The sequence below is a fragment of the Siniperca chuatsi genome, linkage group LG23 (genome assembly GCF_020085105.1).
Source record: "Siniperca chuatsi isolate FFG_IHB_CAS linkage group LG23, ASM2008510v1, whole genome shotgun sequence".
NCBI lineage: Eukaryota > Metazoa > Chordata > Actinopteri > Centrarchiformes > Sinipercidae > Siniperca > Siniperca chuatsi.
In genome coordinates, this window is record NC_058064.1 from 17999326 (window position 1) to 18019989 (window position 20664).

A 20664-nucleotide genomic window follows, 5' to 3' on the forward strand; every position below is an offset into this window, starting at 1 on the left:
CATTTTCCTTATGCTTATATAATAATGATGGGCGTGTCCTATAAGTCCAAGGAAGGGATTGGTCCAGGGTGTGAGTGTGTGTGTGTGTGTGTGTGTGTGTGCGCGCGCATGTGTGTGTGTGTGTGTGTAACATTAGTGGGGCAATCTAGAGGACTGTGGCTAGATAGCTTCACTGAAAACACTGGTAGCTAATCACACAGAGCACCAGCCTGTCCAGCTAGCCAGACATCAAATCCCTCACATAACAAAATGTCAAGTATAACACAATAAAGTCCAAGACTTATTTCCATGGCGGTCCTCCGTGAAGACAGAAGACATGCACTTAGAGATGTTATGAAGACAGAAGCATGGTGTCTTCTAAAAAAAATGGTGAGTTGGGGATTTCGGACATTTCATTAATTTGTGTTTTGAAATAATTAACTAAATGTACCAGCACATTTAAAAACTCTGACATAAAGCTATTGCATCTCAACAGTCTGAGTTTTTAGCAATTTCTAAAGCTACAGAAGTTCCCGCATGAATCCATATGACAGTATGTGGCAGCCCAGAACAAAGATTCTTCACACTGACTGAGTAATGTGCCATGCAGACATCATTTCAAGTGCTCATCTCTGTATCGCGTCTGTCACCACCTCATGTCACCAAACAATGTGTGCGACACCCTCATATCAAAGTGACACTAATGTCATGTGATAAGCATTGTGCAGACAGTACTTCTAATCAAATTGATGATCACATACAAATTCTTGGTGATGCTGAAAAAAGGTATTTGAGCACCAAGTTACGAGAACACACTGTCAAAAAAAACCCCACAAACATTTTGGGGACTCCCGTTTTCGCACAACACCGGTTAGGCTTGGTAAACACGCTGTGTGCTAATACAGCGTTTCTGGGTATTGGAGCTTCAGCTGATTTCAAACATGTGCTGCCATTTGGAACTCGTACGTTGTTACGTAATCCCAAACAACAGCCTTGCAACGGCACCTACAGTTCTTTCATTTTCTTTCCATTTATGTAAATGCTCAGCTAGTTGTTAAAACAATTAAAAGGGGGACTTCAAGCAGGGTTGTGCGTTATCATGATACTGTAAAGTGTTCAAAGCTTCAGGCATTATGAAATATCTGAAACACCAGTGATCGTTGGGGGTGCAGTGCAGTCAAATCTTAACAGTAAAGTTTAATCGGCAAAGCAACAGTTTGAGTTTATATGCTCGCTTGTGAGATTGACACCACTCTCATGTCTACTCTTTTGGCAAGAAAGCAAATGAACATAATTCCAAATATGTCAAACTATTCCTTTAATTCACTGATGGATAATTCATCAAGGAAACATTATGACATTTGGATTTTCTTAGGTTCGTCTTGTGAAAATACACACATGACATGGGCTGAATGTACGAAACAGTAGGGATGTTTTTGTGATGGTGAGTTGAAACCCCTCTCTGCTCAGTCCACATTCAAGCAATTACAATCTGCCATTTCTCACCACTTACAGAGTCAGCACCCAGGGGTGGAAGAAACATTCAGATCATTTACTTAAGTAAAAGTAGCACACTGAAAATACTCCACAACAGGCAAAAGTCCTGCATTCTAAACCTTACAGAAGTAAAAGTATGTTGGTATTATCAGCTAAATTTACTTCAAGTATCAAAAGTAAAAGTACTGTTTATGCAGTAAAATGGTCCCTGTCAGTGTTTTACTATTATATCTGATGTTTGTGGATTAACATTACTGCTGCATTAATGCGTATGTTGCATTTCACTGCTGAAGATGTTTAAGGTTGAGCTCATTTTAACTACTTTATATGCTGTTGGGTAGTTTCATCTACAGCAATGCATCATGGTCTACAAGATCTACAGTATATGTTTGTAGCGTTGCTGACCTGTGAGAACCACGTATCTCAGCTCAGAAAAGCAGCCCTGTTTTCAGATCTGTGACACGTTTTCCAGCTAATCCCAGGTTTAAAAAAAAAAAAAAAAATGTTTATTAAGCTTAAGAAGTAGGAGAATTTTCTCAACCCATAAAGAAACACTTAAGAAATGTTTTAATTTAAAATCACCAAATTTGGAGATACATAGTTTTCACTGGACAGGAAGTTTATGAAAACTTGCAATCTGAAAAGTAACCAGTAACTAAAGCTGTCAGAAAAGTGTAGTGGTGTAACAGGTGTAGATGGATGTGAGATGTAGTGAAGTATAAAGTTGCATAAAATGGAAATACTCAAGTAAAGTACAAGTGACTCAAATTTGTACTTACGTCCAGCACTTGGGTAAATGTACTTAGTTACATTCCACCACTGTCAACATTTAAAAGTAAATTGCAGATATTAACAGTTTTGAAAGACACCAAACATGAGGATATGCCTGCCCAGCATGTCCACATACTGAAACAAGCAGTGAGTGAGCAGAAATACCTCAAGTGTCCACCTGAGAGCGCCGTTTCTCTACAATAGTAACAGTGGTGGCAGACTACTACTAGGATTTCAAATCCTTTCCAATCCTACTGCATAAAGCGAAAATGCATTGTCATCAGAAGAAGCTCCTTTCAGCTCCTGGCTGTTTCGGCTCGAGACGAATGGCTCAAGATAAACTGTGATTTATTTATTTATTTATTTTTGGTGTGTGTTTTAATTGGTGGACTGGAGGATCAGAGCTGTATGTCATTCCCTGGGAAATACTGTACACATCAAATAAAGGGTAAAAGCCATCATTGTTAGCTGCCATCTCAAAGACCTAAATCTGTCTAATGTATTAACATATACGGCAGCAGCAGCCGCAGCAGGAAGATACTTTTATCCAAAGAAATAAGCAGGCAGTACTAATGGAAAGACAAGCAATTTTCATTTCTAATGATCATGTTCCTCCAACTGCTTTTCTTACACTTCATTAGCCTTAACGATCAGAGGAAATGTTTGTTATTTTCATTGCAGTATACTGGAGACTGGAGTTCTGGAGTAAATCACTCTGGATGAGAATGTGAAACATTCTCGCTTATTTTATTTTGTTACTATCTGCTGTTTCTTCACTGAACATTCCAGAGAGCACCTGTTAGTCCAACACTGTGGGCGGTAATGTGGGGTGTGTCTCTTTGGTGTTCTGTTTTGTGTTCTCTCTTGTGCTCTTCTTCTGCTTATCCCAAACACAGCAGAACGGTGATGAATTAAATGACCCTAAAAAACTGCTAAATTGCAGTAAATTGCCAAATTTTGAGAGCATGAATTTTGAACAAATTTATGTCAATCCATACAATAGGTGTTGAGATATTTCAATTTAGACCGAAGTAGTGGACCGACCAACTGACTGACATTGCCATCCACAGAGCCCAACTGCTAGCATGGCTAAAAAAGTGAAGATGAGTTTGTGAAAGAGTGGTCGCCCCTTAGCATGTACTCTGGTTGTGACTGGCCAGCCATAGTCTTTATTGGAGTTGATAGGGCTTATTGATCTCAATAAGCATATTATGTTTCCTTTAATTGCTTAAAGGGACACTCCACTGATTTTACACATCAAGTTCAGTTTACCCGTAGAAGGACTACTACTCAGCCTGTGAAAACAGCTGTATAATGTCTTCTGTGGATCTGGAGGGAGCTCTTTAAAGTCTGAGGAAATAACCCGAATGACATAGTGATAGTGGGCTTGAGACTTAAAAGCGTCCTAAAACTGGAGGTGTAAAGTTTGAAAAATCAGACATGGAGGGTCTAAAAACGCTATATATACTGTATCTATACACATTATGAGATATATACAGTAGGATCCAGTGTTTTTTAAGCTTGACCTATACTAGAGACTATAAGTCAGGCCCTTGCTCTTTTTTAATCTCTCTTGAGCATCCCCCAACTTTATGGCGGTGCAATACTAAATCACTGGAGTATCCCTTTAACGTATTCTGTTTTGTTTAACTGTGAGTATGTTCTAGTACGTCTACCCTTGTTTCTGTTCTTTTTTGTAATGGTGTGTTGGGGATGATGGGTATGGAACTAATTCGTATCTGTTTTGTACACATGTGTACATGCTGGGATAGCAGTTAATACATCTGGGTACTTAATTTGATTACATGCCTACACTGCTTTCCTGACATGTTCTATTTTGTTGTTCTAAATAAAATTTTGTGGCAAATAAAAATTGCATAGATACTGTTGTCAAACAATGCAAGTCATTACATACAAAAATGGATGGAAGTGAAATGGCACTGCTGACAGCCCATAAAAGAAAAGCTAAACTAATAAATACTTGGAAAACCATTTTAACTGATATTTGGGATAGTTTACAATTTGAAACTGAAAGTACGTTAGCTGGATTGATGGTAATGCCAGCTTCGCATCATTTCTTATGTTGTACAAAATAGTAAAACATAATGTTTATGTCATAGTAATATGGGAATGACACATGACACTGTTCAACATGGCATCATTACCTGTCTTCTATTGTTAAAATTTAGCGGATGAAATCTAGCTGTGCTCTCGTGTATCTATAACACAGTGTCACTCAGAGCTTTCACGTGACATGCATGTCTTTGCTGTCAACACAGGCTCATAGAGTCAATAACACTGTGGGTGGGTTGAATTTTTAACACGGTGGTTTAAGGTTACGCTCAAATGATGCATCCCCTTGAACCTAAAAAGGTCTCATGAAAACCAACTTGCTAGTGGTTGCCATTCCACTGCAGCTTTTGTGGATAATGATTGTCAGGGTACATGTACAGTACGGTATTTTTAATGTATAAATTAAATTAGATTACTACATCGCATTACTACTATAGATAAAAAAATCCTCAGTGCTGCAGTGGAATTGTTATTCTTTATTATTCACAGTGAAAATGTGGGTTGGGACACTCCAATACTACAAAGCAGTTTTTAATGTCACAAGGGTCCCGCAAGGTGCTACATGCATTATTCAAACCCACACATTATCTTACCCACACTCACACACTCGCAAAGAAGAGGTGGTAGGCAGCTTTTGAAATTAGGACAAATATGTGGAGGTCTTAACACCAGTGTTTCTAGTGCAAAACAGGAGTGTTTGGTGCATGAGCACAGACATAACATAGAGGGTGTATAAGCACCACAGCTTTAAGTGTTAATATGAAATCCTACCCTCACCCAAGCAAACAGCAGATACTCTGTGGCATGACCCGGCCTTAAATATCTACGTTGTATCTGCTCAGATTAAACTACAGTGGCTGCTGGCCCAGTTGGCTTGAATAGGCAACTTCATCTGAATGCCATGGCTCGCTCAGTAGTCCAACCACCATCAGTGTATAACTGGTTCCACTAGTCTGACCAATGGCCACTAATTAGCAACCCCTCTGGTATGAGAACCTTTTCTTGAATGTCCCTTGACCTGTCTTACCAAAGAAAAGAACATGGTTTCAGTATGAATTCATGTGTGAGTATAAGACTGCAGTCAGTCTACAGGGTCATCAGGGTGGCACCCTCACAATAATTGGTGCATCATTGAGTTGGGCCCACGACACAGAGGGCTCAACGGTGTGTTCCAGTGTCCCAGAACCAGCCCCTCTTTACCTGCACCCGCACACTCAAAACGCAACCCTCCGTAGCAGGTTATATTTACTTCTGTCTACAATATCACCAGCTAACATCATGCTAACCAAGTACAATCCAGTTAACACCATATCAAGCTAGCCAGCATGCTGCTCAACCCACCAAGCAACGGCCAAAAAATCACCCTCAGCTACCTGAGTAGGTGTTAGGTGATTACTAACCATCCCCATTGAGCCACCAAATGAACCAAACAACCTGCTAAACTAACTAGCCAGCTATCCTAACTACCATGCTAACAGCGAGCTAAGCTAACAAGCATGCTTTCATACTTACACTTAAACTTATCCACTTTGTACTTAATTTATCTTAACCTGTATTGTAGCGTATTATATTTTGATTTGCTTAGTACTTCTATGCCTTCTATTCTCAAGTGTGCATTGATGTGATAGTGAGCAGCTGTAACAAAAGAGTTTCCCCTCAGGGATCAATCAAGTATTTCTGATTCTGATCTGATTCTGATGCTGCCTGAGCCATCAACTAGACCAAACAACAAACAGGTAGAATACTGGGTCACTCATTACTTTTTACAGGCTGTCACCTGGTTTACATATGGGCCTGTTCTGGCAAAGCCGGCCTCCCTGAGCACCCAGACTCAGACCAGTATAGGCCAGTTCTGCCATTTTTGTTGGGGTGACTATGCCACTTCAATTTCAGCAGCCGGACCCAGACCAGTGTACTCGGGCCGATTCTGGGGTTTGGCAAGAGTCTGGCATCCGTACTTGGGCCAGGTTATTTCTTCTGGATTTGGGCTATTATGGGGCTAAACCATTTTGGCTATCTGGACAGTGTTTGAAGGGTCATCATTATCAGCAGCAGATACCGTACCTGCTGGATGGAGAAGAACAAAATGAAGCACTGTGTGGATGGGGCTAAGAGTCGCCACTTACAAGAAAGTGCACTGCGACTTTTGCTCCTTTTCATCTTCCAATTATGATTTGGGTCAGTAATGCACAATTAGGACCATGGGCAATGTTCCTTAATACATGTTTGAAGTTTTAAGTTATTGAAGATGCTAATTATGTCCTTCTAAAGTTTAGCAACACCTGTCCACAGTTTGCATATTTCATGTCTGCTTTTCGTCAAATGACACAAGATGATCTGCTTTTGGTTTCTAGTAAAATCCATCCAGTGTTTGCACTCGATGGTTGGATGGATTTCCCTCTCCATCAGTGCGTTTATTCATTCTCATCTGGTGTTTAAAACAGCAGTTCAGTTTTGGATACTCAGTCCTTGAAGTTCAAGTGCTGCACATGGAGACACTTAATGCTGGGAGATGCACACTTGATGGCTTTATCTGTTGCAGTGTATAGTGGGGGAATATTGAAGTTTTTGAACAGCAGCTGCTCTAAATGCAATATTTACATATTCTCAAGTACTGTGTGTGTTGATAAGTATGGAAAATAAAATGTGACCATTAATTGTGTAGCCCTCAAAGGTTGCTGCCTCTTTTGAGAGCTTAATCTGACCTCTGCGTGCAGTGAACACTGCATTTTCTGCACTGGAAACCTCAAGGCTGTGAATGTTTTGAAAGGACTTACTGCTTTTGTCAGCCATTATATATATATATATATATATATATATATATATATATATATATATATATATATATATATATATATGTATATATATATTGTATATAAAAGTCAAGAGTGGATCTAATTTTCATCCTATTGGGTGTAAAATGATGTGTGCGTTTGTGTGTGAGGCGCAGACAAAATTAATGTAAACCTGGCTGGCTTAAATTGGTATCTACTGGTGTCTTGAAACATATTTGATAAAGACACAATATTTTTTTATTTTCTACCTTAAAGAAATAGTTCTACATTTTGGGAAATACATATTTGCTTTCTTTCTGAGAGTTAGATGGGAAGACTGATACATTCTAATGACGTGCATTTAATGAAGCTACAGCCAGCAGCCAGTTAGCATAAAGACTGGAAGCGGGTGTAAAACAGCTAGCCTAGCTCTAAAATACTGCCACCTAGCACCTTTAAAGCTCATCAATGAACACATTTAGTCTTGTTTGTTCAATTTATACGAAAACAAAGTGTAAAAACAAGTTTTTACGGGGGTTATGTGCCTAACTATTTCTGGGCTGGGTGCTGTGACTTCCTGGAGTCTAGATTTTGTTACCTTTGGACAGAGCCAAACTAGCTATATCTCAATGCTTCCATTCTTTGTGCTAGGCGAAGCTAAGCATCTTCTGGCTGTAGCTTCATATTTAACGAGAGTGGCATTTATCTTCTCATCTAACCCTCTGCAAGAAAGCAAATAACCGTATTTCCCAAAACATTGAACATTCCTTTAAATTGCAAAATGATCGTGTCTTGTAACACAGCCTTCTGTATTTGATAAACATACAATATCTATTTTTGAATGGAAAAACTACCTTAAGATAACTGCAAATTCAGTTTTTATGACACGGCCTGTAACTTCCAAAACTTTAACTGTAAACCTACTCTCTGCAGTTCAGGATGTTTCCATGACTTTTGCTCAGTGTATACTGGGATGATAGAATGGTCTCCTCACCCTGAAAGTAATAAGTGGTAAGAGCCAGTGGATGGACAGATAGATAGGTTGTTGAACTCCAGCTAAACTTATAACCATCCACACCAGTGCTCTTCAACCCTTGCCCTCAGCCAGCACTCAGAACCCTGCTGGTGTTCGTTCTAACCATGTAATCAGTGACTATTTTACACCTGGGACTCGTGCGCCGGAACATATTATCGCCGAGGAGTGCTGCACAGTATAAATGTGTCCTTTCCTTCCATCCATTTGCAATAACGCACCTTACAAGTTACTTTCATTTCCTGTCGACAACCTAAGTGCCATAATCAAATGAAATATGAAATATCTTCAAAATGAAGCAAACGATGCAAGACACTGAGTGACCAGAAATACACTTTAATATTAAATATCAAAAGGAGATCAACATTCCCCCATTTATCAGCATAGGCACAAACACTGTACAGACATCCTGTTACGTTTAGCTCCACACCAATTTTCTTGCTCAGTTAATCAAGTTTAGTTACATTTTCATGTTTTATACAAAAAAATATATGGTACATATTTTTTTACACATTTTTTAACAACAACAACAACAATACATCAAAACAAACAATACCAGTTAACCATGTTCAGTTAAATTTTCATATTTTTTACCAATACTTTCTTTATCACTAAACAACTTAAAGGTCCATTCACCTATTATTTATGTATATTTGAAGGTTGTTACGGTTTGCTACCACCCACAATTAAATACAATTATCATTCATATACCAAAGTAATAACAACCATACATCACTTACAAAAAATACTAAATTATGGACTAGCCTACTTTTAACTGAAGGTGTAGAAGGTGGCCTTGTCAAGTCAATTTTATTTGTACAGCACATTCCATACACAGGTAAACGCAATGTGCTTTGCAGTTAAACATGAAAAACATTAAACAAATAAGATAGAAAACACATAAATACTCCACATAAATACAATAACCTTTCAGCCACCTATACAACGAACTCACGCATATATAAAATACAGTTTTTTATAATCCCTTATAACCCCTGTCCTATTCATACCAGCAGCATTCACACATGGATTACAGCAGGCGCACACAGACACACACACACACTAACTACCAAAGCCTGAGAGAAAAGCAATGTTTTAAGACTGCTTTTAAAAGAAGATACAGTTGCAGCAGCTCTCAGGTCATCAGGCAGTTTGTTCCAGAGCACAGCACAATAGTAACTAAATATAGACCAATTTTTCAGAGTCGAACTGGGACAGGAAGCTCCTAAGTTTGGGAATGTTTTTTAAATGGTAGAAAACTGTCTTCGTAATAGTGGTGATGTGATGCTGGAAGTTAAGACTGGCATCAATAGTAACACCCAGGTTTCTGACATGCTCACTGTACTTTAGAGAAAATGCTGAGAAGATGGATACAATCTCTTGCCTTTGTACATTTGGGCCTACTATGAGAATTTTAGTTTATTCTTTGTTAAAATAAGACGGTGTAGTCCCTCATTCGTCCAGGAGTGTTCTATCGTAGAAAAGGTTTCAGTCGTAGTCATCTGGACACTGTTTTCAGAATCAAGACGTTGTGAGAATCCACAATTGAGAATGACTTCCGGATGGGAGCCGAAACGTCTTGATTCTGAAAACAGTGTCCAGATGACTACGACTGAAACCTTTTCTACGATTTTCTTTGTTAAGTTATAGAAAGTTTTAAAATATCCAGTGGTTCATGTCATCAAGCTCATTTACAGGACTGAGGTTGTCTAAGGAAAGTGAGACACACAGCTGTGTATCATCAGCATAGGAATAGTAGGATACATTGTGATTTTGTATGATGGTACCAAAAGGGAGCATGTACAGATTGAATAGCAGTGGCCCCGCAACTGATCCCTGTGGAATCCCACAGAAAATGTTGACTTCTTCAGACGTGAAGTTGCCAATAGACACTGAGAAAGTCCTTCCTTTTAAATATGTTGAGAACCATTGAAGAACAGGTCCAGATAAGCCAACACAGTTTAGTCTATTTAGTAGAATGTCATCTTCTGTACACATGTACATGATGTACATATCATACAGGTTATGGAGGGTTAGCTAACTGTGCAGTTGTTTGTTGACAACCTTATCGTGGTAGTTGTGGATGGGTCTAGATTACTCTTTTTCAGAAACAGAGAAACAACAGCACGCTTGAGAGAAGTGGGGAAAACACCAGACTGTAGAGATGCATTAATGACATGCATAAGATCATCTGATAAGCAGTCAAAAAGACATTTTAACAGTTTTGTGGGAATAGGGTCGAGAGAACAGGTGGAAGATTTAAGCTGCTGGACCCCCTCTTCAAGATCACTAGAGTTGATGGGTGAAAAGTTACACATAGTTACCAGGATGGTATGCTGATGTGAGGGGACAGACAGATAGATTCACTTTTGTGTGATATTAAGGTAATATTTCTGATGCTGGAAATGTATTCTTGGAAATAAGTGGCAAAGTCATTCCATTTATCTGAAGAGAGGAGTTCAGCAGGAATTGATCTGGTGGGCTTTATTAGTTTATCAATTGTGGAGAACAAAAAGCGGGCATTGTTGATATTGTCATTTATCATTTGTGAGATGTGATGCTGTCTTGAAATTTTCATTTCTTTGTTATAGCAGTTAAGTGTATTTTTATAGATTTCATAATCTACCTGCAGCTAGGTCTTTCGCCATTTATGTTCTGCCCTTCTGCAGGATCTTTTTAGCATCCTCACATTTTCCCCAATTCTCCAAGGGGCTTTGGGTTTTCCAGTGGTCCCTTTAGTTCTGATGGGAGCAATGCTGTCCATGATCGGACTTACAACAGAATTAAAGTTGTCCATCATCTCATCACATGATGACATGGTGGGCAGTGTATGCTTTGTGTATTCATAAACAAACACAAACTCTGAAGTGTTGTCATGGCTAAAACACTTATTTATCTGACTACATTGTCATGTTTGGGTGCACAGGACATATTAAAAAAGATGCAAGAATGATATGAAATTGCAACATCCAGAATGGTAGTTACTGTCATATCTATTTTTGTGCTTAGGGGGCTGATGCATTGTGAGTAGCAAGGTAGGAAATACAAATTTAACAACTATAGCTAGACATTCAAAAGCTGAGAAGCCACCAAGAAAAACTATTTTAGCAGCATAGAGAGCAGCAACCCCCTTGTCAACCTAACTAGGGAGAAGCAATGGCATTCAAGCCTGAATAGAGGCCATTTACAGCATCTATTATAGTTTTTTCACTCTCTGGCTGGCAACTTTCATTCCAGGCTGATCAAATCGGCGGTCCAGCTCTGATGTTACAAGGCCTCTCAAACAAGCCGGAGCTCTACTGGTTCTTGGTGGATCGGGGATTCGTAAATTGTTCTGTGCTGCACATGCATTCACATTTGTCACTAGTTCTTGTACATAGGCATCTTCTCTCAGGGCGTGCATGTGTTGAAGCATTTTGGCCACTTCTTCACATGGCACAAACAGGGCTTCACAACTCACCAGGCCAAAGTATGCCCTTGCCTTCATTGCTTGCCTGTACAGACCAGATAACTTAGCTCATGTATCACCTCTCAAAGTTTTATCTTGCTGCAGCACTTTAATAAGTGTCTCCAAAAGCACTGCATATGATGAACAAGCATGCTTGACTATGAGAATTTCAGTTTTTTCTTTGTTAAGATGTAGAAAGTTTTGTGCACACAGCCAATCTTGTTGGGTACAATGAAGTTGCAGACAACATCGTTGGCTCCAAAAAGTGAGAGGAACAGTGTATTGCGCTTTGATGATTCCCCTATTGCAACAGCAAGGCTCTGCACAAACTTTAGCATGTCTGTGACCGGGCGTAACTCCCTAGCAACCTCCTATGACCCTGATAGTGGATATTTATTCAAAGTTATTGAAGACTGAGCAAGGAAAAGAAAATCAACCACAACAGTTTCTGTCCCAAATCTCCCTCATATGCATATGCATCATATGCTGTTCAAAATTTAAAACAAAAGTTCAGATAGCCCATTAGTTATGGTAAAATAGCCAACTATTTACACACTGTGTTCCACCCCTTGTTAACAGAGGGTGCTGCAGCACCCTCAGATGCAATACATGCATTTAACTGCCAGGTAAGACCAGCGGGTACCAGTGGATGGACTGAAAGGACTGAAAGCTACAAGCCATCTGGTTCTAGTAAGGTGAAGGTCTGAAGTGTATTTATAAAGAGTATGCTTCTTATTCTGCACAGGCCTCACTGTCCTTCCATGTTGCTATTTGACTTTTGCCACATTCCTGCAATCAAGAACAGAATGTAATGAAGAAGGAATTAGAAAAATGTTGGTCGCTCCATCCCTCGCATATTAACAAAATGAGTGCGTGATCATGGAGATGGACACTGGCAAAATCCCTGGAGGCCTTCCCCTTTGATGGTCGGCACCATGGAAACATACAACGATTTGTCTGTCACAGTGTCCTGGGTGGAAAGCTCATAATTACGAGTGCATTGTGATTAGACTGAAGTCGGGATTATAAGGGAACAGGCCTCATTCTCACTTCTCTTTCAGCTAATGGAATTGACTCATCTTCTGAAATGAGAATACAATTGATTTTTCTCCTTTCTTTTTGTCAGGTATTGAACTGCCAGTGTATGTGAGGATCTACAAGATAGAAAAAGAAAGCAAAAGGAAAAAAAAAAGAAGCTGAACGGAGCTTCGAGCTCACAGCTTACAACCTTGACGAACTGTGGTATGAAAGACACCATAGTGGCAAACCTACAGACACACACACACACACACACAGTGGTAAACAGCTTCTGAAGCACAGATAGAAAGCATTATAGAAAATAAAGTTTCATGTGATCGTAATGGGGAATACATGGCCAAATAAGGTGAATAAATAAAGCAGTAGACTAAATTTTGTATTCCGACACTACACGGATAAACACTATTTTGAAAAATGAGGGGGATTATGTAAACCCTTTGCACAGCTTAATGCCGTCTGAAGTATTCTACCCAACAAGCAAATCCTAAAATGCTGCTCTTCTTTTACAGTAACTGCAAGTGCTTGTTTACTTAATTCCACAACTCAATATATATATATAACACAGTACAACCCAGCAGCGATGAAGCTGTGGCTCTGTTAGAGAACATGAAAAAGACATATTCAAGGTCACAGATGTTTAATTGTGATGTCCTTATCTCTAATTAAACCAAATCGTCCTTGCCAAGCCACCATTAACAGCACGCTGCAGGCTCAATCTCTGCGGGGGTTATGAGCCTTCAGCTCGCAAGAATAATATCTAAACCTTTTAAATACACACACGGATGAACACAGGCGTTTCTGTCAGATTTGAAGACTTCCAGGACCAATGAAAGAGGTTTGAGGGTGTCAAACAAACAATACCCAAAGATATTAATCAAACTAACTCCTGGATTTAAAGCTAATATGATGTAAATGTAGGGGGGAGTGATCTGAGGGATTGTTGTTGATTAAGTAGGCCTACCTGGCAAGTTGCAAAAATGGAGATACTGAATTTATCAGTAAAATCTTCACTGACAACGTATGTCATGTTTCCCGCCAAAATAGGCAATCTCGCAATACACTATCCACTCTTTCAGTCAATTTGCAGGTAAAACGTTGTTCTTATCTACACGGTGTACATTGAATAAAGAGCTTGTCCGGTTTGAAAGTGGCACAAACACCTCTGTATGACTATGTACGATTTCATAATTCAGCTTTTACACAGAAACAACAGCGATGCAAAAAATGTCACGGGAGAAACTCAAGGAGCCTGACTCGTTTCATATATTAACAGGGACGCTAATGTCTAACTATAACTCCTTTTAGCCAGAACGTCAGAGAGGAATACTAACTAAACAAACAAATCTAGTCGTGGTTTCACAAAATACTTGAGTACAAAGTGTTTTGGGTCTGTGGTGCTGATGCTGCACCTTCTCCCTCTCCTCCCTTTGGCAGCAGACATGACTGGAGGATTGGCTGCTGTTGTGTTCCGGAGTGTCTCTCAGGACGACCCCTCCCACAGCAACATGCAACCCGAGCTGCAGGTGAGCAGTCCGGCTGCAGCTGCTCTGCTTCCTCCTCACACTCTGCTCGGAGTGCCTGCGGCGGGGGACCGACGCGCTTTACTCCAGAAAGACAGAACTTGCCTTTAGGATTTTGGGGCTTCACACACGGGACGCGGACCTGCATCGCGTCCGGAAAACAGACGAGCTGGTGATTTCATTAGGCAGCAGTGTGGGCGTAAAGGTGAGCTACCGGCTGGGCTTATTATGTTTGTTTTGATTTGGGTCCACTAAAGTCGTCCATTTCTGGATGTTATCTCTCTCTACTGAGCCAGATAATGTTTGGGAATCGAACAGGAAAGGACAGAGTAGGGTGATACTAATAATATAATATCCACCAATAACCAGTTTCCTATATTTCGCACTAATTCTTTAACACAGTCTGTGACTGTTTGTACTATTTTCTTTATGTTCTCACTTCTGTAAACTTCATTATGGCTGTAGCTAACAATTGTTTTCAGTATCTACTAAGATGTTCTATCTTGATTAATCGATTAATCGTTTGGGCTAAAAAGAGTCAGAAAATCGTGAAAAATGCCCATCCAGATTTTTCCAGAGCCCAACATGACCTCTTCAGAAGTCCAAAACCCAAAAACATTCAGTTTACAATTACATAAAGCAGCCAAACATCACATTAAAGAAGCAGCAGCCACAGAACGATTGGCATTTTTGCTTAAGACATGACTTAGATGATTTATTGATTATCAAAACAGTTGCAGATGTTCTGTTGAGACTAATCGATTAAGCAGCTGTAAATTTGTTTACTATTAATCAGCTTGGCTTTTGCAGCACTTTTGAAATGATTAAGAGAACAGTTTGATAGTGAAAACAGCTGCGTATGGAGATTTTGAATAATAGAGTAATTTAAATCTAACCAGAAATATCTGGGGAGTTTTAATTTTTGTATAATATTCTTGGTGTAATATCATATTGAATACTACAATAAACTGCAATGCTATGATTTTAATTAGAGAGACCTTTAAACACTGGTGATAGATATAGATAGACGGAGTCATGTCAGATGTTATAGGAACATGCAGCAAATGTTAGGTTTGAGTAGAGGTGTCAGTCAAATAGAAAATAAGTATTAAAATATATATCTTAAAAGGATAAAACTGAATGAAAACTGATACAAAAAAGTAAGGTGTTGTGAGCTAAAGTAAGAAGTAATCAGCTTGTTTTGTATTTTTGGGAAATGTAGGGGAGGAGTACGGATTACTAACATGTATGGATTAAGTTACACTTGTTCCAGCAGTTGCTAATAGTTGTCGTGTTCAGATCATGCCAGCAGCCATCACTTTTGTACTAAGATGTGGATTACAATTTAGTTTTAGAGCCACATGCATGTAATGCCTTTACCTGTATTAGATGTCCTCATATAGTCTCACTGTGTATTCTTAATGTTCATCTTGCTGCCTTTTTTGCTCATGATAATGTTTTATTCCATGTTAGTGTTAATCTAATTGGGAACTTTGTTAAGTGCCAGTAGCGCTTGTAGATTGTTATTAAAACTATTATTAAAAAAAACGGAGATTCATTTCCATGTTCTGTCTTCCTTGTTTCCTTTCTTTCTGTATTTCTCCTCAGTTGATAAAAGCCACTATCAGAGGCTTGTAAACCTGACTTGTGTACACCCAGTGAGACAGTAACCTGAGAGCTCATTGTGAGGGAACACCAGGATGCATCCCAGCGCTTCACAGCTTTTAGGCAAGACCGATGTTGGAGGCAGCCGCCACAACCCTGCCACAGCAGCCTTGCTGCTCTCCCTGTGTCTTGGCTTCCCTCCCTCTGTGGCCACTTGCCCAACATACTGCCTTTGTGCCAGTGATATAATTTCCTGCAGCGGCCGCAATCTGTCTGCGCTGCCCTTTGATCTCCCAAGCTATGCCACACGGTTGGACCTGAGCCACAATGCCCTCACTGTCCTGCCTGTGGACTGGATTTCCCGACCGTTCGACCGGCTTGCTTCACTCGTTCTCAGCCGAAACTCCATAAGCCGAATTGAGGTGAAAGCCTTCACTGTGACGCCGCATCTCCTCCACCTGGACCTCTCCTCCAACCGACTAACAGTTCTGAACACGTCCATCTTCACTGGGTTGAAGGAACTAAAAGAGCTGCTGTTGTTTGGCAACCAGATCATCCAGATTAACCCAGGGGCCTTCAGCGATCTTCAGAGCCTGCAGAGGCTCTACCTCTCTGGGAACAGACTGATGGCTTTCCCCCTGGGGCTTTATTGGGAACCTGGAGGTCCTCATAATCTGTCCTTTCTTGATTTGTCATACAACAGGCTCTCCAAGTTGCCCGTTCAGAGCCTGCTGTCTCTCACCCAGCAAGGTGGAATTTATTTGCAGGGAAACCCTCTGGTCTGTGACTGTGCTTTACTCGCGTTGCTGGAGTACTGGATGTGGAAACAGTATCGCCCCCTGGTGGACTTCAGAGGTGAATACCCATGTAGAGAAGATTCAGGACCAGGGTCTGAGTGTAGCCAGCAGGTAGTGTCAGATATGTCCCTTGAGGCACAGACTTACCAAATAGAGCCTGGTAAATGGCTAAGACTGCCATGTCCAGGGTTGGCTTCTCCAGCCCAGGAGGGGCTGGTGGTGTTCTGGGTTACCCCCAGAACTGTGGTGAATTCATCAACCAATGATCCGAGTGCCCACCTACTAGTTTTCCCCAATGGCACCCTTGAAATCCAAGGAGCCCTGATGGAGGATTCTGGTATGTATGGGTGCGTGGCAGGCCGCAGGCGCCACTATGACCCCCCCGAGTCTTTGGAGGTCAATGTGGTGGTCGGAAACTTAAGCACTGCCTCCGCCAGTGGCTTGGCACACCGTAGCGGTGCCGAGCATTTCAACACAGCGTTTACCACCCTGGCTTCCTGTGTGGTCAGCATCATACTGGTGCTGCTCTACCTGTACCTCACTCCCTGTCGATGCCGGGAAAGCCGGGGCGGGGGGTCGAGAGGGTGCGGCGGGCGAGCCATCATCCTCTGTTCAGACCCCAGAGAGGTGGAGTCAGGACAGCGGCGGTCAAATGGAAAGAGGGTGGCTTTCTTAGAGCCTCAGGCAGACGACTCTGATATTGGTGGCCCAAAAACACCAGCAATGAACTTGTGTGATGTTACCACTGAGGGAATTCTCAAGAATGGAAGTAGGACAGTGGGACAGACCCTCACAGACCCCGCTCACATGGCATAGCAAGAAAATTACCTTTTGCACATTCCGGTATTCTTACAGTCTGAACCAAAGTGTTTTTTTTTTCATTGTCTTGTTTCACTACAACATGATGAAATCCATTTGATGTGAAGTAGTGTACTGTGATTCTTGTGAAGTAGTAATACACTGTAGGGTTTGGGTGTTTGAATTTCAATGATGTCTCGACTGTCATTGGTGTCTGTTTTTTATATTAAGAGTTCATATGTAAATTTCACTGTTAATGTGGGAAATTGATACTGCAAAGATCACAAAGATTATATAAACGTGGGTGGTGTTTTAAATTGGGCTGAGAGGAATATTCACACCTGAATTGAAGCTGCTATAGAGGCAATAGTGGTTATTAGACAGTATATGCATTGTGAATTCTGCCATCAGTGACCCTTGTTATTGTTAACCATCTGTCTCTGTACTGTGAAGCACGTCATTTTCAAAACATGTCAGTCATATGTGTGAAATTATCTGAACTTTGATGTTTTTCCAGAACAAACTGTGTCTGCTACACACCTTCTTCAGATTATGTTAATCAAATATAACCCTGTGAAAGTTCCTTTATAAAAAGCAAAGAAACAATACAAAGTGAGAAATAGTGAAGCCTATTATGTTGCTATTAGGTGGAAACCTACAAACTTGTGTTTAGTCAGACAAAAATGCATTTGATGAACTCGTGGTGGAATTCTCTTAAAGGCGTGGTTCACTCAAATTAAAAAAATATTTTTTCCCCTTTATACTATCTAGGCATGCAGAAAGTTTCAGTTTTATTTGCTTAGGTTTTGAGACATCAGTCTCTGAGATTTCTGTCTCCACCCCAATACAATGGAGGTTGAATGGAATTTAGTTTGTGTTCATAGCACTGAAAATTGTGTTTAAAGCTGCATTAATCAACATTTTATTTATTAACAATGTGTCAAATGACTGTATAATGTGAAAGGGGTCACTCGAAGTGACAAACAAACTAAGAATTATAACATAACTCTCAGGAGCAATTTAGCATCTTTCAGCCCATTGTTTTGGTATTTACGGCCCACAACTTTACTGATTTGGTTCAGTCCCATTGCTCTCATCAACCCTGTTTCCAGCCACAGAAGGCAGCTTTTTTTTAGCAAAAAACACGTGTTGTTTGTTTTTTCGTAATTTAATCTGTTGGATGAGCATGAGATGATTTCGTGAAAATTATAAAAAATTTCAAATAAGGTATGAAGTATTCATGTGGCTGCAGCTATATCCTGTATAACTGCTGTAATTTGAGCACAATGAAGTACTTTGTTGGCACCGTAGAACATCCACAGTTCTCCAAAGGGGTGTCAGAGTTGAGGTCTGGACCAGCCCACCTGGAGCTGGTTTGGATTTACACTTCGCTGGTTGGACACTTGTCAACCTGATCCCTGTTAAAAATGGACTTTCCTTCTCACCCTCCACCTTGTTACACTGACCCACAGCTTTACAAACAGCAGATTTACGGACGAATTGATCCTTATTAGCTCGGACAGGAGGGGAGGTTGGGCTCGGTGATGAAGCCCCAGTCAGCCCAGATTAGTGTCACAGAAATCAGAAGGAGGTTTGCCAGCTCGCCCCGAGCCCACCATGACCCACATTCCTCCATCCTCCCTTTGTTTGATTTTTATAGGTATGTGGACTCATTTCCAAGGTGCCAAGAGGCTTGTTAAAGTTTCCTTGGCTCTACATGTCCATGCTACCACTGTCTGGATATTAACTTTTTATATTTTTCCTGTTCTATTAGATGCAGGACAAATTTTAAGTAGATCAGTGAAGGTAACACTTTGTCATGACTTCAAGAGCTGCTATTTGTAGGTATGAAATAAAATGTTTCAATTTGGAGGATGAGTGTGTTCTTTTATCCCTACAAGAGAATATAAAAGTAATACTTATATTTGACTTGTTTAGTATCTATTTTTATCATGTTTGGCTCCTCTCTGGGGATCTGGTCAAATCTCTTTTGGACCTAAAATGAAGAGGCAGTTTGGGTGAAAAATTAAAAGTAGTGTTACATCAGAAGGATTTAAGGATGACAGATAACCTCTTAGTGAGTCAACAAATCACATTTTCAAAAATCCTCTTACAAGCCTTTTCAATGGCTAGTGCAAAAAAGCAAAACCCTTTAAAAGTTTTTTTTTTCTTGTGCACTAGTTGGTCAGTACTTTTCCAGGTGGAAAGCCATTTTATATGAATGTACACTAATTAAAGAGTGTTGTAATTGCAGTGAGGACATGAGGAGCCTTTTACAACAGCGCTGTGCTTTCCCAGGCAACAGGCCAATGGCAGGTGTTGAATAGAGGCAGTATCAGGTAGTGATAGATCCCATTGGGACTAATTTAAGCATCCCTAGCCGTTCACTGTGACAAGGTGCTTTTCACAGGTCAAGACAGTGATATTGGAGAGTGTTGCAGGTGCAGTCCAGTAGAGAAAACTAGAAAATAATTTCCCCATTCCAGTTAGCAGCTAGCAGTTAAGTGGTCACTTCATTGAATAATATAATTTTAATGATGATAATGACTGCAATAATTTATATTATTACCTGAAGAAAATAGACGTAGCCCTCGTGTTAATAGTATTTAAAGTATTAGTGGTAGTATTTGTAGTACACATAGCACATCACTCCAATTGTAGCCTCATTTAATTTCTTGCCATTATTTATTTATTGGTTTTAAAGGAGCACTACATCGATATTACACAAATAACCCTAATGATGTCATCAGGATTATCTCAGGTTGGGCTTGAATATAACACATTTATGACAGAAAGCTTGTGTTACAAACTGAAGGTGTGGAATTTCAAAGATGAGGGCATTTAACATGCAGGGAGAGTCTTAAGGGTCTGGTTATGCTGAACGACATGTCGGAAATCAAATGTGTTTCTGGAAGCTACAGAAATTGTTGGATGCAGCCCCCCCAATTCCGACGCCATAAAAATGTGGGGGGAGGGGGTTTACGTATCTATCCAACAAGCACTTCTGATGGAGTATACTGGCAGCTTTATGAAAGATGCTACTGAGTTGCGTTATGGGAATTGTAGGATGCAGTGTTTGAGCTTGACACATACTAGGGACTAAAAGTCAGGACATCTGACTTTGACCAAAAACGAAAATCTTTTTTAAAATGTGTCTCTTGTGAGTCTCCCAACTTTATGGAAGTGCAATATTAAATTGATGGAGTATCCCTTTAATTTAATTTCATTATTTTTTATACGCATGTATTTGCACATTTATATTTACATATGTGTATGTACTGTATATACTGTATGTGTACATGGGTGTGAAAGTATGCATGTATCTGTCTGT

At 40.2% G+C, this 20664-nt stretch overlaps 1 protein-coding gene across 1 annotated transcript; it reads left to right on the top strand.

The window, feature by feature from the left end:
* Window positions 1-258: 258 nt before the first annotated feature.
* Window positions 259-19205, top strand: LOC122871510 (amphoterin-induced protein 2-like). The gene is made up of 4 exons (XM_044186706.1): window positions 259-369; window positions 12702-12817; window positions 14051-14338; window positions 15742-19205. Exon 4 carries the CDS (start codon window positions 15834-15836, stop codon window positions 17349-17351), a length of 1518 nt encoding a protein of 505 aa, XP_044042641.1. The 5' UTR covers window positions 259-369; window positions 12702-12817; window positions 14051-14338; window positions 15742-15833; the 3' UTR covers window positions 17352-19205.
* The last annotated feature ends 1459 nt before the right edge of the window (window positions 19206-20664 follow it).

Bases quoted from the DNA above. Each gene is read 5' to 3' on its own strand.
- LOC122871510 (XM_044186706.1), top strand. From the start codon at position 15,834: ATGCATCCCAGCGCTTCACAGCTTTTAGGCAAGACCGATGTTGGAGGC.